The sequence below is a fragment of the Podarcis erhardii genome (assembly GCF_964252035.2).
Source record: "Podarcis erhardii genome assembly, chromosome: 3".
NCBI classification, from domain to species: Eukaryota; Metazoa; Chordata; class Lepidosauria; order Squamata; family Lacertidae; genus Podarcis; species Podarcis erhardii.
Window position 1 is genome coordinate 24,474,308 of NC_138507.1, and position 13,155 is coordinate 24,487,462.

The 13,155-nt window shown below is 42.1% G+C and overlaps 1 protein-coding gene across 6 annotated transcripts in view; it reads right to left on the reverse strand.

Moving 5' to 3' along the window:
• The window catches only part of ARHGEF10 (Rho guanine nucleotide exchange factor 10), a 97,708-nt gene that overhangs the window by 2,526 nt on the left and 82,027 nt on the right, over window positions 1-13,155 (reverse strand). For all 6 annotated transcript variants that reach the window (XM_081856789.1, XM_081856786.1, XM_081856788.1 and 3 more), the window contains 2 exons: window positions 12,793-12,967; window positions 1,563-1,685 (listed from right to left, as the gene is read on the reverse strand). In XM_081856789.1, the coding sequence (XP_081712915.1) occupies window positions 1,563-1,685; window positions 12,793-12,967 (298 nt within the window). The remainder of the gene's footprint in view (window positions 1-1,562; window positions 1,686-12,792; window positions 12,968-13,155) is intronic.

Genomic DNA, 13,155 nt, shown 5'->3' on the forward strand with positions numbered 1-13,155 from the left:
ACTAGCTTTCTCCACAATCTGCTGCCAAGACCTTTTTTTTCCAATTAAGCTTAATACTCCGCTCTTGTTGCCCATATACATATTGCTGCTGGCCTTGCTGAAATAGATAACATATTTTACTGGGGAGGCCAGATGAAAGCTTCAAACATGCAGGATCCTTAAGTGCAGTGGCATTTATTCTGTAGAGTGTTCAGCTGTTATAGTTTACTGGAGTAAGAGGGGGTTTTAAACCACAGGGCATTTTTCTTTACTTGTTAACATATGGACTGGCTGCTAAAAGTAGTTGACCAGTTATAACAGTGGGGGGGGGGAGCAAACTGCAAAACATAAAGTATCAATGCATTAGGGTTCAGAATTTTATTTGGATTTCAAAGAATACAATGGCTATTAAGCGCAGCCTTCAAATTCAGTACATCTTACTCATGTGCAGGGACGCGGGTGGTGCTGTGGTCTAAACCACTGAGCGTCTTGGGCTTGCTGATCGGAAGGTCAGCGGTTCGAATCTGCCTGGCAGGGTGAGTTCCCGTTGCTCTGTCCCAGCTCCTGCCAACCTAGCAGTTCAAAAGCATACCAGTGCAAGTAGATAAATAGGTACTGCTGCGGTGGGAAAGTAAACTGCATTTCCATGTGCTCTGGCACTTGTCATGGTCCTCCGTGTGCCAGTAGCAGTTTAGTCATGCTGGCCACATGACCTGGAAAACTGTCTGTGGACAAACGCTGGCTCCCTCAGCCTGAAAGCGAGATGAGTGCCACAACCTCATAGTTGCCTTTGACTGGACTTAACCATCCAGGGGTCCTTTATCTTAACCTACTCATGTGCAATTACCAATAGGTTCTTGGAGTTTCATATACTGTAGATGTATTTATACGCCAGATACTCAGTTCAAAAGCTGCTGCAGAAGCCACACAATGTTCTCTAGTGTTTCAGTGTAAGTCGTGCATGCATGTGAGAACAGCTTCCAAAGCACAGTTACCCAGCATTTCAGATCTAATCTCCATTCAGTCATGAAGGTCATTGGTTGACCTGGGGCTGATCACCTTCCCTCAGTTTAGCCAACCTCACAGGGTTGTTGTGAGGGTAAAATAGGGGAGAACTTGTTGACATGCAGAGGGCCGGGAGGCCAGCTGGCTAGCCCCGGCTGGGCCATCTCCTTCCAGCTGTCCTGCTGTGAAGACCCATCACCTCTGCTCCAACGTAAATCAATGACCCGGGCTTCAAAGCCAGGGCACACTATCAGCAGATCGAACTGTGCACATAGAATAGGCGTGAGGCTTGTGGAAGCATACTACAACTACAGATTTATTAATCATAAATCAGGACAAAGAAACATGTCGTCTCTCTCTCTCATTTTCACAGAGAGAATGGGAAAAGCAAAAGCTATACACAAAGGAAGTTCCCAGCAAGCTGTGCTGGAATGTAAACAGACATGTGACATGCAACAGTTCCACACATCTGCTCCTTAAGGTGGAATGGAAATCTCAACAGAACTATGCTTGCCACCTTGAGCTCCTTGCAGGAAAACACAGGATATAAAGGTAATAATAATAGTCATTTTACTTACCAGTTACTTTGGGAATTCCTTGCAAACGAGGAACTGGGAGTGCTACTATTATCCCAAGATTTGTCCCAACCAATAACAAGCCATGGCAAACCAGGAGGCTGGTCACAGAAACACGCTGCTGCCCTATAAGATTGAGAAGGTATCGAATTACTCCAAAAGCAAGATATTGCATTTATTTACTTATCTTTTAATTAAAATATATTTAGGCCATCTTTAAGGACAACAACCCTTCTAAGGAGGGTGAGAAGATAAAGATGACGTAGAAGAACACCTTAAAAATGAATAAAACAAACAAGAAAACAATGTATTATAAAATTGAGCTTGCTGTAAACAAAACATTTTTAAAAAACCTGCTTTAATTGTTGTAGACCCTACCTTATACTAACTTTCAAACTTTGTCACAAATGAAGACCTAGCAAGTGTGTGCTCTCTTCTCTTTGTCCAGAACTTCTAGTTCAGATTAAGACTATCCCAACCTAAGCAATCCATTTTTTCAACATCAGACTCATAGGGTTTATTCATTGCACAATGAAGCAATTGTGTAAATGTGTAGTTCACAGTTGTATAATTCTGAAGTCCTTTTTTAAAAAGGAGACATATCCTTACCCATGCATATTCAGCTACTTTAGAAGGAGATGTATTTTTAAGCCTTTCCTTCCTCAACCTGCAAATGTGAAGCAGTGAACCTGTTTTGCACCATGTTGTGCAAAACGATTTGTGTGAAACTACATATTTGAGTCTCGAATCTTTTTTAAAGGTAGAACCACACATTTCATATTGTATTTAAAGGGAAATTACTGGTGCATCGCTTAAGGATGGATATCAAAACAATAAAATATTAATGAAAGGGATAATGCTGGCTCTCTCTTGCACAGAATGCCTGAATGCTCCATCAGAATGGATCAGAGGGGGTAGCCTTGAATGAATCTGAAAAGTCTGCCCTTCTAGCCAAAAGGTGAATGACACTAAGTTGATCACAGCTGGAAAGAAGACAAAAGGGGAAGGCATCTGTCAGGTTGAAGTCATTAGACCTCCCAAATATTGCCAGAAGCTCCAGCCTGGAGTTGTTTTTAAATGTCAAAATAAACAAACACAAATTATAATATATTATATATAATTCTTAAGAAACAAAATACTTACAGTGTTAATGCCTGGTACAACCTGCTCCCCACCCCCCACCACTAAAAAAAACCCCAAACCACGCTGAATGGAACCATGCCATTATTTTCTTGGCATGTAAGTGCTTATCTAATCACTCAAAGAGGTATGATGATGATGAAGAAGAAGAAGAAGAAGAAGAAGAAGAGTAGTAGTTTGGTTTTGATATCCCGCTTTATCACTACCCTAAGTAGTCTCAAAGCAGCTAATATTCTCCTTTCCCTTCCTCCCCCACAACAAACACCCTGTGAGGTGAGTGGGGCTGAGAGACTTCAAATAAGTGTGACTAGCCCAAGGTCACTCAGCAGCTGCATGTGGAGGAGCAGAGATGCGAACCTGGTTCACCAGATTACGAGTCTACCGCTCTTAACCACACCACCACACTGGCTCTCAGTGGGTGGGGCAGAGACAGGTGAGATGAAGGAACCTCAGATTGCTTGGGAAGAAATTGGAGGAGGAAGAAAGCTGGGGGAAGGCGGGGAATTTTAGTCCTTGCAACTGCCTCATGGGGCAAGATCTACTGGGAACAGTTGCTGTGCTCACTAGGCCTAAACTGCTCTGTTTTTCTGAATAAGGAGAACATCACTGACAGCTTGTCAGTTACTGGTGACTTGCTCCCTCTACCTGCCCCGACATAACGATGGTAGCTAGGATGCCAAACTGTTCAGTTTCAAAGCAAACTTATAACAAAGCAGCTCCTACTTTTACTGCCAGTGAGCTGCTTTGTTATAAAATTAAATGCTACTGCATGACCTTTTTGACCACCTCACGGAAGCCAAACGATTGTACAAGTGATACTAGGAAATAAATAACCTGGTCACACAATTTTTCGGCCTGAGCCATGGCCAAAGTGCTGAATCTGGTTGTATTGCATGATAGGATGGGAAAGACTCATGGAGGACAAGGTTCTCAATGGCCACTACCCATGACGGCTATGTTCTACCATCATTGCCAAGTACTGATTGCTGGGGATTCTGCTTATAGGCTTCTCATAGGCTTCTGACCAGCCACTGTGAGAAAAGAATGCTGGACTGCATGGGCCTTTGGTCTCATGCAACTGGGCTCTTCTTATGACTTATTAGGGACGCAGGTGGTGCTGTGGGTTAAACCACAGAGCCTAGGACTTGCCAATCAGAAGGTTGGCGGTTTGAATCCCCATGATGGGGTGAGCTCCCGTTGCTCGGTCCCTGCTCCTGCCAACCTAGCAGTTTGAAAGCACATCAAAGTGTAAGATAAATAGGTACCACTCTGGTGGGAAGGTAAATGGCATTTCTGTGCGCTGCTCTGGTTCTCCAGAAGCGGCTTAGTCATGGTGGCCACATGACCCGGAAGCTGTACGCCGGCTCCCTCGGCCAATAAAGCGAGATGAGCGCCGCAACCCCAGAGTCGGCCACGACTGGACCTAACGGTCAGGGGTCCCTTTACCTTTACCTTTTTATGACTTATTAGGGTTGACATGGCAAATGTCTCCCTTACAAAATGGGGCAGAGGATGTGGTGGCTACAAGAAATCCTTGCAAAACGTTTTTGGTGGGAATGAGGCTGCAACAACTACACAGAGAAGTAAAATAAAAAAATCATTACAGTAACACCTTAGAGACCAACTATGTTTGTTATTGGTATGAGCTTTCGTGTGCATTTGTTTCGACTACGGCAGACCAGCATGGCTACCTACCTGTATCTACACAGAGAAGTGTGAAAGGTGTGCTTTGCCAGCTTCCACTAACAAATCACACACACACAGAAACCAGTTATACAAAACTTCATCTTTGGTTGTTTGTCATCTGCCTACAGGGTTTTGAAAATATGTGTGGATATGTTGCTAATCTTCTGTGGATATGTTGCTAATATGTTGCTATTGCTAATCTTCAGCACTTTGACAGCATTAACATGATGGCGACAGGGCAAGAATAGAGTCCCGGCATGGCACAGCAGTGCTTCAGAAATGTCTAAGTGCTGGCTTGCACCACTGAAAAAACATTGTTTCCACATGTGAAGATTGCAAGTGATTATCCAGGAATCTAACATCTTGAATGCAGAAGGAAATAAACAATCGGAGGTGAGGTCAAACGGAAATCCTCTGCTCTTGAAGCAATGGAACAACTGGGAAATGAGGAAACACCTGTTGGGGGATGTGAACTTCTAACACAATATAAAATCAACATAGGATGGTAGATGTGCAACATGATTTGTCTGTACTTCACCATATTAAGTGCACATGGTCAGGGAGTGAGAAGCTTTTCAAATTATCGTTCTGTTTGCATTTCTCAAAAATGGTTCCTGATCAATTCAGTTTATGATCATCAACAGCTCATAATGAGCTCCCTTTGGGATAAATTTATCCCACACAGGACTTGGACAATTAATAATTGTTGTAAAACTCAACCCTACAACAAATTATTCATGTTGTTGTTGTTTAGTCGTTTAGTCGTGTCCGACTCTTCGTGACCCCATGGACCAGAGCACGCCAGGCATTCTTGTCTTCCACTGCCTCCCGCAGTTTGGTCAGACTCATGTTTTCTAGCTTTGAGAACACTGTCTAACCATCTCGTCCTCTGTCGTCCCCTTCTCCTTGTGCCCTCCATCTTTCCCAACATCAGGGTCTTTTCCAGGGAGTCTTCTCTTCTCATGAGGTGGCCAAAGTACTGGAGCCTCAGCTTCAGGATCCGTCCTTCCAGTGAGCACTCAGGGCTGATTTCCTTAAGAATGGATACGTCTTATTCATGTTACATTGCATCAAATAATGGAGCTGATATCAAGAAGATAAGAATGTAATTTTTTTACTCAGCAGGTCCATTGACATAAAGGTGGACATGGGCACAACTATGCACTTACATGATCTCAATTTTGAATTTCTGAAAAACTGGGCCATTCTGTCACTTAGAGCTATATAAAAAGCACACTTTCCAAATGAGACTCTTTGTTACTATAATTTATACAAATAAACTGAACGCTAATCAGTTATTCAAAGTGCTTCACATGCATCATCTCAGTAACCCTTTACAATACCAGATCTGCAACAAGAATCCTTACAGACAACCAGAACTGCGGAAATGTCAACAATGAAATTTACAAAAATCTGAATTAGGCTCTTCTGCCCAACGCACTGCGTAAGCTACTGTGCTGCATCAGCTGGCATGCCATTTATTGACACCTAGGTTTAAAGTCTCCTTTGTGGATCACTGCCTTGTCGTGTATAGTTAAAGCTATGGTTTTCCCAGTAGTGATATATGGAAGTGAGAGCTGGACCCTAAAGAAGGCTGATCGCCGAAGAATTGATGCTTTTGAATTATGGTGCTGAAGGAGACGCTTGAGAGTCCCATGGACTGCAAGAAGATCAAACCTATTCATTCTTAAGGAAATCAGCCCTGAGTGCTCACTGGAAGGACAGATCCTGAAGCTGAGGCTGCAGTACTTTGGCCACCTGGTGAGAAGAGAAGACTCCCTAGAAAAGACCCTGATGTTGGGAAAGATGGAGGGCACAAGGAGAAGGGGACGACAGAAGACGAGATGGTTGGACAGTGTTCTCGAAGCTACCAGCATGAGTTTGACTAAACTGCGGGAGGCAGTGGAAGACAGAAGTGCCTGGCGTGCTCTGGTCCATGGGGTCACAAAGAGTCGGACACGACTAAATGACTAAACAACAACAACAAAGGTTTAAAGTTGAACTTTTCCTTCAGTGATAATCTTAGAGAGTGAACTGCACAGTATCAGCCTAGTTCCAAAAAGTATTTGAAGGAGAATCTTAGAGCACTTCCAAATTGTCTGTTCTTGCTATTTGATTCTTCTTGCTGAAGAAAACTCTTGGACTTTGCAAATCACCTAGTCTACATGTCTGTACATTTTATAACTGTCCAAAATCCACCCTCCTATTTAGTCATTCTTCCATTAATGTAGGCATTTTTATCTTCTGGCAGAGTTAGGGCCTATTGCAATGATGTTTTTGTTGCACTACTCTCCCTCTACTGAGGAAATGGTACACTTTCCTGTCCCCCTTCAGTTTGCAGGAAACACATGTCACACAACAAGGTAAATAATGGAAATTGCTTTGTTACATAGCTAAGCTGTCATCAGTTGTTAAAGGAACAAATCAAGAATTTCTTCAGTCAGTGGAATTGTTCTGAAAGGATTATGTTTTATGAAATCCCATGTAAGCACTGGGGGAAATGTTAGCTTCATAATGAATAAAAAAACCATTTACTGAATAATAAAAAATTACATTGAAATGTAAAAAGCCCAGAGTTCATGGCAACATGGGCTTTATAACAAAATTCCTATGATTAAGCTTGGGCTGTTCAGATCAGTGCAACAGGCATGAGTGAAAAGGAGTTAAGATTTACTGTTCTGAAAACTATAGTTAAGCATCCCTGATTCTTCCAAATATCTTAAAACTCCACACTGGTGCACCTTGCTGAGGATAAATGGCAGCTCAAACTAAAATTCATGAAATTGCTCCAGTTATTCAAGGAGAAATGGGGTAGAGTTGCCAAGTTATATGTAAAATTATGTCAACTCAAGAGCACTAGAGCCCAAGGAATTGTCCAAAAGTAAGAGATGGTTCTGTGGTATGGCTGGAGTTAAGCAGGTCTCACCCTGTAAAATGCCTGGCTGAGAAGCCACCTGGAATCCATTTGTAAGCCAGTGTGTAATTATTTGAAGGAAGAGCAAGGGCACAGGTGTAATGAATAAAGAAACTCAAGTATACCACGGCCAGGTTTACGTGACTGCATGCCCCCTTCCTTTGGTGTTTCCCCAAGAGAGTAGTAAGAATCTGTTACAGTTTAAGGACCTCTTGCTTTAGAGCCTTAGTTTAGAGGAAATTAGGCAGAAAGGAGGTTCTAACCCACCATTCACCCTGTTGCACAAAAGCAAAACGAAGCTGTATAGGTTATTTTAAAATTTTCCATTCATTCATTTAGATGCTAAAAGCCATCACACTCCACCCCTGGGCACAGGTTTGCTTTTGCCAGATGCTACCTCAATGAAATATTCTCCCCCTGCAGAGCAACAGGCATTTACGACAATAAAAAACTAAGCTCACAGACACTGCTGCTGCATGTTTCTCTCACAATATGGGAGGATATTGGTGACACGTTTACAGCTATAATTTTTAGCCTGTTGGCTGCACTAGCTGGAGGTTTACAAATATATTACCAAACAGATAATCTGATGAACGCAGTCTTCCAAACTTCCCTTCATCCCTAGCTAGCAAGATCAGCGGTCAGGGATGATAGGAATTGTAGTCCAAAAACAGCTGGAGACCCAAGTTCGTGAAACACTGTGCTAGTGAAACAGAGCATGCCGCCACTTGCACAGAGAGCTAAACTAAACATTTTCAGTGAAAATGAACATGCCAGTAGGAGAGAGCAAAATCTACCATCTCTCTCAACCTTCCTGCAGTAACCTTGTTGCTTTAGGTCAAGGGTGGCTTATTCTGAGGCCCTCCAGATGTTGTTGGATTAACTGCTACCACCTGTTGCTGATGGGAATTGTAAGTTCAACAACATCCGGAGGGCCTCAAGATTAGCCACCCCTTGCTTCAAACAGTTCTTTCTCACCCCAGTTCAGATACTGGAAAGGAGTCCAGTTCAGAGGAAAGTGGTTAAAGCAACAGAGCAAAGCAGAGCAAAGTGGGAGAAGGGAAGAAGAGTTCGCTCTCCTTTCCCTAGTGCTCCTTTGAATGCAAAAATTGTAAAATAAAATCTCCTTTCTATATGAACAGGAAAGGCATGTGGATAAAATGAATGCAAGTATCACATTAGGAGCAACGCGCGTACTTAAGATTACTTCGAAGCACCTGTTTTGCATTATTGACCCTTCTCAGCGTTCAGAGGGAGAAACGACTGACCAAACCGGAAGGACTAAGTTTATTTTAACATGGGTTCTCACCTAAAAATACAAAGCTGGATCTTCTTAATCCTATCAAACATCCCCTATGGAGTAGGAGTGCCAGGCGCAAGGCCTCTCCATCTTGGCTTTTGGGACTCTTCCCCAGGCCACACACCACACTGCCCTCACCAGCTCTCCTTTGTTCCCTTCCTGGAGTGTTTTTGCCTGGCTGGAGCATGGCCTTGAACTGCACTAATGGCTTTTGTTTGATTGAATGAATGAAATTAATAATAATAATAATAATAATAATAATAATAATAATAATAATAATAATTTATACCCCTCCCATCTGGCTGGGTTTCCCCAGCCACTCTGGATGGCTTCCAGCAAAATATATTAAAATACAATAATTCAACAAATATTAAAAGCTTCCCTAAACAGGGCTGCCAGATGTCTTCTAAAAGTCAGATAGTTGTTTATTTCTTTGACATCTGATGGGAAGGCGTTCAACAGGGCAGGAGCCACTACCAAAAAGGCCCTCTGCCTGATTCCCTGTAACTTCGCTTCTCACAGTGAGGGAACCACCAGAAGGCCCTTGGCACTGGACTTCGGTGTCCAGGCAGAAAAACTGGGTTTTCTGTGGTGATGTGTAGGAACCTATGGAGGAATGAGGTTTCGTATACAAAAGGCAAGAATCACATTGACTGCTCTTCCAACTTTTGCTTCTAGACATGCCCACCAGTGGTATGAAGACCCCCAGAAGAGAATAATGCAAAGGGTTTCCCTGCACCCCTTTATAGGTGGTTTAAACTCTTTGGAAGAATCGAGGGAAATCTTGCTGCTTTTTAATACAGACTACAACTAAAAAGATGAGTATCACCACTAAATTTTACCATTCCAACACATAGCAGCCATCTATTTCTCAAAGTAAGCAACATACATTTATAACACTAGCCTGTTAATAGGATGGGTAGGTTTTTTCCTCCCCATCCCTGCAAGAGGAGGCTATAGGAGAGGTCCGATTTCTGCACTGTTCTAGCGCAGGGATTTTTAAAGTGCAGTCCATGACACATGCATGTCAAGCAGTACCCGCCTGCTGCTATCTAGCAACAGCTTCACTCCCACTGGGTGTTCAGTACAGCAAGAGAGTATTGAAGGAACAAGAGTTTTAATGTAGAAGCCTTTCAGGCAGACTTTAATATGATGGTCGTAATATAAGGGGATGTGGGACCCATAAAAGAAAAATGGAATATCGACCTGCAATATAGGAGGTGTTTTTTTTAATTAAACAAAAAGGTGTGTTACCAGGAAAACCATTTCAGTTCAGAAAGCTGGAGGGGCACAATTAAGAGGCCTTGTTTTCAGCCCATTTCTTTCTTTGCCCCCTTTCCTCAAGGTAAGTTATAACCAACAAGCCCATTAACAGCACAATGATTATTTCAGATATAAATAAAGTGAAATGGAAGGAATATGAAAAGGAATCACCAGGCAGCTGCTTATTTTGGGTTTACAGTGTTGCTACATTCTGACTCAAAGTATTGATTTATCCTGACATCAGTTTTGTGCCCCCACCCCCAAAATATTTTCTGTAAATTCTTTAAAAGGATTTAATTCTCAGAAGTTTTCCTTCCGCACTTTCATTATCAGCATGAAACTCTCTCTGTGTTTGTGCATACATGTACATCATTATCCTGTTGCTTTATGAAATTGACCTTCTGCTAAAGTAGTCCCAGTCATAACTCAGCATTAGCAAATAAAATATGTACAAAAATATCATGTACATAGGATCCCTGACAGAGCAATAAACACCGAAGCAAAAAAGCGATACCCAGTGTACTCATTTTAAATGTTAAAATGATTCCTTTTCTCAAGTGTAACACATTTGTCTCAAGGATCAATCGCGATTCTAAGAACTCTATTGAAACTTCGTCTGTTCGCTTTTAAGGAGAAGAAAAATTCTTGAGATAAAATAAAAGCAGCTGGAATGTAATGGTAATGACACCAGGGCACACACACATATATATAATTAACTCAAGCTCTTCAACAGAAAAGCACAGTTTACATCATCTTGTTTTATTCCCATGGCAATTGCAGCTAAGACTAAATATTTTCCAGTTAGCTTTTTCTCTCTCCATTAAAAAGACACAAAATAGTTACTACCAAGCATAGAAGGTTGGGGGGGGGGAGGGGGGAATACAGTTTGCCCCTAACACTACAAAACATTGATTCTTTTTCCACAATGGTAGAAAACTGAATGGAAACCCTTTCTGAACTCAGGACAAGTTTATGTGTGAGTATGAAACAAAGTTAAACATGGCTATTAGAAAAACTGGGGGGGGGGACCCCAAACATAGCTTTATTAAACTCAAAACACAGGGCATTTTGGACCTAACAAAGCTGTCGGTGAGACAGAAGGGCTGGCAGTGGTTAGGGATATTTTACTATATTTGAGACTAGTTAAGAGCAAAATACACACCCAACTCCCTACTACCTACTCTCATGTTTACAGGTAAAGGACACACTCAGGAATTGCTTTGAAAATGTCTGTCTGTTTCCAGGTCATTCTATTTATTTATCTCCCACCTTCATCCTATGGCAGGACTCAGGGTGTCTCACAACATAAATTAAAATGGATACAACTAAAACACACAATAGAAATAGAAATATTAAAAAAGCAATTAAACAAGCAACCCTATTAAAAACAACATTAAATACTCTTAAATATAAAAACAAAAAATAAACCAATTGCAGGCTTCTCACTGTAATCAAGCTGTGCAAATTTGAATTTAACGAACAACTGAATGTAAATTCCCCTAAAGATTGAGTTTTGCTAAAAGGGGTAGGGGGAAGGGCCATAACCATCTAACAATCATAAATAAGGGCATAGTAGGGACGCGTTTGGCACTGTGGTTTAAACCACTGAGCCTCTTGAGCTTGCCGATTGGAAGGTTGGCAGTTCGAATCCCCGTGATGGAGTGAGCTCCCGTTGCTCTGCTCCCAGCTTCTGCCAACCTAGCAGTCCGAAAGCATGCCAGTGTGAGCAGATAAATAGGTACAATGGTACCTCGGGTTACAGATGCTTCAGGTTACAGACGCTTCAGGTTACAGACTCCGCTAACCCAGAAATAGTACCTCAGGTTAAGAACTTTGCTTCAGGATGAGAACAGAAATCGTGCAGTGGCGCGGCGGCAGCGGAAACCCCCTTTAGCTAAAGTGGTGCCTCAGGTTAAGAAACAGACCTCCAGAACGAATTAAGTTCTTAACCTGAGGTACCACTGTACTGGTGTGGCTGGGAAGGTAAACAGCATTTCCGTGCGCTCTGGCTTCCATCCCGGTGTTCCACTGTGCCAGAAGCGGTTTAGTCCTGCTGGCCACATGACCCGGAAAGCTGTCTATGGACAAACACTGGCTCCCTCAGCCTGAAAGCGGAAATGCAACCCGAAGTTGAATTTGGCCGGACTTAACTGTCCAGGGATCCTTTACCTTTACCTTAAAGGGCTTAGTAACCACATTTTGGGCAAAGATATTGGGGTGACTTCTTCTATAGCTTCCTTCATAGTTATAGGCACATCTTAAATATAAGCAATTGCTTAAAAACAAGTATAACAGTGTCCAGGCAGACATAAAAAAATGGCTTTTCATCTTCAAATACCAACTTTGAAGCTGTGCACAATTTTGCTTTTTTAAAGTAAAGCATTTTTTTATTATTTTTATTTTCTTATTTTTTATTTTTTATCCTGCTATGGCTGTATGCTAATGCAATAAAGGTTTGATTGATTGATTGATTGATTGATTGCTTTTTTAAAAAAGCTATGTAAGATACAGTGGTACCTCGGGTTACAGACGCTTCAGGTTACAGACTCCGCTAACCCAGAAATAGTACCTCGGGTTAAGAACTTTGCTTCAGGATGAGAACAGAAATTGCGCAGCACAGTGGCACGGCGGCATCGAGAGGCCCCATTAGCTAAAGTGGTGCTTCAGGTTAAGAACAGTTTCAGGTTAAGAACGGACCTCCAAAATGAATTAAGTTCTTAACCCGAGGTACCACTGTATGGACAGAAAGCTGGAATACTATGCAATTATGTTTACCCGCCCCCCCCCAAAAAAAGTTATTGTGACTTACATATTTTGATTATACAAATTTCCTATTTAGCTGCCATGCCTGTGAAGCACTGGAACACTCAAAAAGTTCCACAACCTGAACAAAGCGGACACCCTTAAATAGATGTATATAACGCTGGTACCTGACAACATATTGTGAACCAAGGTAGCGACATTCACATCTTGGAGATGCTTAAGGGTTTCGGTGTGGAAAAGGCGAAGCGTAGATCCCGATGTGAAGGCAATCCAGATCCCAACTCCTGCGACAGCCATATGAGAAATCACCATCCCTTCCTCTTGATGGGCTTCAAAGTGGCACTGAGTAATAGACAGAAGTAACTCAAAATAACATAGCAGAACAAAAAAACACCTGCAATCTACAGTTGTCATGGATGATGATTAGCCTGCTCTTCACCCTAAGGTTCCAGGGCAGGTTACCATAATGAAGACACCCACTGTAAGCTGTGTCAAGAATTAAACTCTCTCTCTTGTTCCCACAACATAAA